This window comes from Lycium ferocissimum, chromosome 12 (assembly GCF_029784015.1).
Source record: "Lycium ferocissimum isolate CSIRO_LF1 chromosome 12, AGI_CSIRO_Lferr_CH_V1, whole genome shotgun sequence".
NCBI classification, from domain to species: Eukaryota; Viridiplantae; Streptophyta; class Magnoliopsida; order Solanales; family Solanaceae; genus Lycium; species Lycium ferocissimum.
In genome coordinates, this window is record NC_081353.1 from 63198166 (window position 1) to 63201927 (window position 3762).

Consider the following 3762-nt stretch of genomic DNA (forward strand, 5'->3'; position numbering starts at 1 on the left):
CGAACTGCAAGCTAAAAGTCATGTGGATGAAGAGCTTGAACCCCTCCGCACTCATTTTCCAGACGAAGGGTATTGGCCATAGAAGAGGAAGCAGCGGAACCATACACAGGCTGGAAATTGTTCTTTGATGGAGCAGTCAACTACAAAGGTTCTGGAATAGGAGCTGTTCTAATATCAGAAAATGAGAAACATTACCCAATGGATGCGAAGCTCAAGTTCTGTTGTACCAATAACATGGCTGAATACAAGGCCTGCATTTTAGGCCTCAGAATGGCACTAGATATGAACATCAATGAACTACTGATAATTGGAGATTCCGACCTACTAATTCATCAAGTACAAGGTGAATGGGCCACCAAAAATGAAAAGATCTTTTCGTATGTAAATTTGGCACAAAGACTGTGCAAGAAATTCAGAAAGATTAAGTTCCAACATACAACAAGAGCTCAAAACAAGTTTGTCAACGTGCTGGCCACAATAGCATCAATGATCCAACATCCTGAAAGCAGTCATATCAACCCGCTGAGGATAATCTTAAAAGAAGAGCATGCTCATTGTTGCCATGCAGAAGCAGAGCCGGATGACAAGCCATGGTACAATGATATCGAAATATACCTGGAGAAACGGGAATATCCCAAGGGAGTCACGAGTGGATAAAAGAAGACCGTCAGAAGAATGGCAAATGGTTTCTTCCTAAACAAAGAAGTGTTGTACAAACGGACGCCGGATTTGGGTCTGCTTCGATGCGTAGATGCCGGCGAAGCCATCTAACTTCTACAGGAAGTACATGCTAAGACATGTGGACCCCATATGAATGAATTTGTACTAGCAAAGAAGATTCTACGAGCTGGATATTATTGGATGACCATGGAAAGTGATTGCTGCAAATACGTGTAAAGATGCCATCAATGCCAAATCCACGATGATCTAATCAAAGTTCCTCCAAGTGAGCTTAATGCTATGAGCTCACTATGGCCTTTCATTTCCTAGGGCATGGATGTCATTGGACCCATCGAACCCGCAGCCTCAAACGGGCATCGATTTATTTTAGTAGCCATCGACTACTTCACCAAATGGGTGAAGAAAGTGGTAGCCGATTTCGTGCAAAACAATATCATGTGCCGATTCGGTGTACCCAAGTCCATCATAACTGATAATGGGGCCAATCTGAATAGTCATCTAATGAAGGATATCTGTGAGCAATTTAAGATCATTCACCGAAACTCGACAGCCTATCGGTCACAAATGAACGGAGTCGTAGAAGCAACCAATAAGAATATCAAGAGGATATTGAGGAAAATGACAGACAATTACAAAGGTTGGCATGAGCAGTTGCCTTATGCGTTACTGGGATACCATACTACAGCCAGAATTTCAACAGGAGCAACTCCATACCTGCTGGTCTATGGTACTGAAGGAGTTATACCTGCCGAGGTCAAGATACCTTCCTTAAGGATCATCCAAGGAGCAGAATTGGACGATATTGAATGGGTTCGAGCTTGATATGAGAAACTAGCTTTAATTAATGAGAAAAGGATGGTTGCTGTATGCCACGGTCAACTATACCGACAAAGGATGGCAAGAGCCTTCAACAAATCAGTCAGGACTCGACTTTTCCAAATTGGGCAGTTGGTGCTCAAAAGAATTTCCCTGCACCAAGATAAATACAAAGGGAAATTCTCTCCCAACTGGCAAGGCCCTTATGTGGTCCGCAAAGTACTCTCTGGAGGAGTATTAGTACTGGTATAAATAGATGGACAAGAGTGGCCAAGGCCAATCAGTTCAGACGCAACCAACCGCTACTATGCATGAAGACAAATTTTTTAGTCTGTAATAGTACTTTTGCTTGTAATCATTATGTTATTTACTTGTATCAGCTATTCCCTTTGCTTGTAATCGTTTTGTAATATATAGAAAAAACAAAACTACTTTTGTACTATGAACTACACAATGACCTGACTTTCCCATGGTGGGATACGTAGGAAATCTATTTGGGACCGGATCGCATTATTAGTAGAAACCAAAAACTCATTTACTCTATTCTGAACTGCGTTCGACCTGATTCCTATTACGACAGGATACGTAGGCGCTCTTTGAGCTCGGTCGCATGAAAAAAAAAACTCAATAAGCCTTAGAGATAGGACTTCACAAAGGACGCAAGGATCACCTCACGCCCAACTGAGGTGGAATTCCTGAGAGGATCTCAAAGGTTTGTACCGTCAATCCACTACAAATAGTCAGCCCACCCAGAGTTTCAAACTGGGGTAGGAATTTTGAAGGGACCTCAAAATTTCCCGCAACTCGGAAGGTTCGGCACAAGAGTTCGTTGATCAAGATTTAAACTGGGCATAATTTTTGAGAAAAGGTCTCAAAAATTCCGCGCGAAAAACCCAGTCACAGAAGAAGGGATATCCCTCATTCAAAGTACATGTCATGACAATTAAACTTATAGCTTTCAAACAATGCATTTATTTCCCTACAAATAGATATCGTTATGGTAACTTCACAAATATGATTTTCTGTATAATGAAAATAAATTCATCTTTCGAATGTCGAAGCCGAAGGGGTTTTGAGTCAAGAATACTGAAGACGCGAGGGTGCCGGCGGTACGAATCAACTTTGAATAGGAAAAAACTAACCCATTTCTGATACAGGTCCCCAGGACATCGTAGGACGATCCTTTTTCTAACTTCGCTTCGCGTGCAGGAAATGGTTCGCCAAAAGAAGGTCAAGACCACTGATGAGATCAGGCTTTCAGAAAATATCTAGCCACGAGGGTTATAAAGGATCTAAATGCCATAAGGGAAAAATATCTAGCTGCTTGGGATACAAAAAGACTTGAATACCACAAGAACAAATACCCAGCCACGAGGGCTATAAAGGGATTTGAATGCCACAAAGGGCAAACACCTTGCCATAAGGGCTCATAAAGGACAAAAATCCATAATGGAAAATAATCCGACCGAAGGGGGTCGTAGTAGAACAACATGGCATTATCTGTCAACGGGGGTCACAGCCGGCATAAAGGACGAAATAAAGACGATTTAGCCGAAGGGGCCATATCTGTCATTTGCATCACTTTTTCTTATTTACCATGAGGGACATTGCATATCTATTTTCCTGTTGCCGAGAGGGCCATCACTTCTTCTTATTTTCCATGAGGTCCATTGCATATCTATTTTCTTGTTGCCGAGAGGGCCATCACTTCTTCTTATTTTTCAAGAGGGCCATTGCATATTTATTTTCCTGTTGTCGAGAGGGCCATCACTTCTTCTTATTTTTATGAGGGCCATTGCATCTCTATTTTCCTATTGCCGAGAGGCCATCACTTTTTCTTACATGTCAAGAGGGCCATTCATACAACATGCCAAGAGGGCCATTCATACAAACATGCCAAAAGGGCCACTCATACAAACACAGCCAAGAGGGCTATTCATACAAACATGCCAAGAGGGCCATTCATACAAACATGCCAAGAAGGCCATTCATACAAACATGCCAAGAGGGCCATTCATACAAACACAGCCAAAAGGGCTATTCATACAAACATGCCAAGAGGGCCATTCATACAAACAGCCAAGAAGACCATTCATACAAACATGACAAGAGGGCCATTCATACAACATGCCAAAAGGGTCATTCATACAAACATGCCAAGAGGGCCATTCATACAAACATGCCAAGAAGGCCATTCATACAAACTACCGAGAGGATTATTCATACAAGCTACAGGGCACAATCAAGAGGGTAAAGCGATGTAAA

The 3762-nt window shown here is 42.1% G+C and overlaps 1 protein-coding gene across 1 annotated transcript; it reads left to right on the plus strand.

The window, feature by feature from the left end:
- Nucleotides 1-993: 993 nt before the first annotated feature.
- Nucleotides 994-1503, plus strand: LOC132039510 (uncharacterized). The gene has a single exon (XM_059429979.1). The coding sequence runs from the start codon at nucleotides 994-996 to the stop codon at nucleotides 1501-1503; it is 510 nt and encodes a 169-aa protein (XP_059285962.1).
- The last annotated feature ends 2259 nt before the right edge of the window (nucleotides 1504-3762 follow it).

Coding starts and splice junctions, on each gene's coding strand:
- LOC132039510 (XM_059429979.1), top strand. CDS start 994: ATGGATGTCATTGGACCCATCGAACCCGCAGCCTCAAACGGGCATCGA.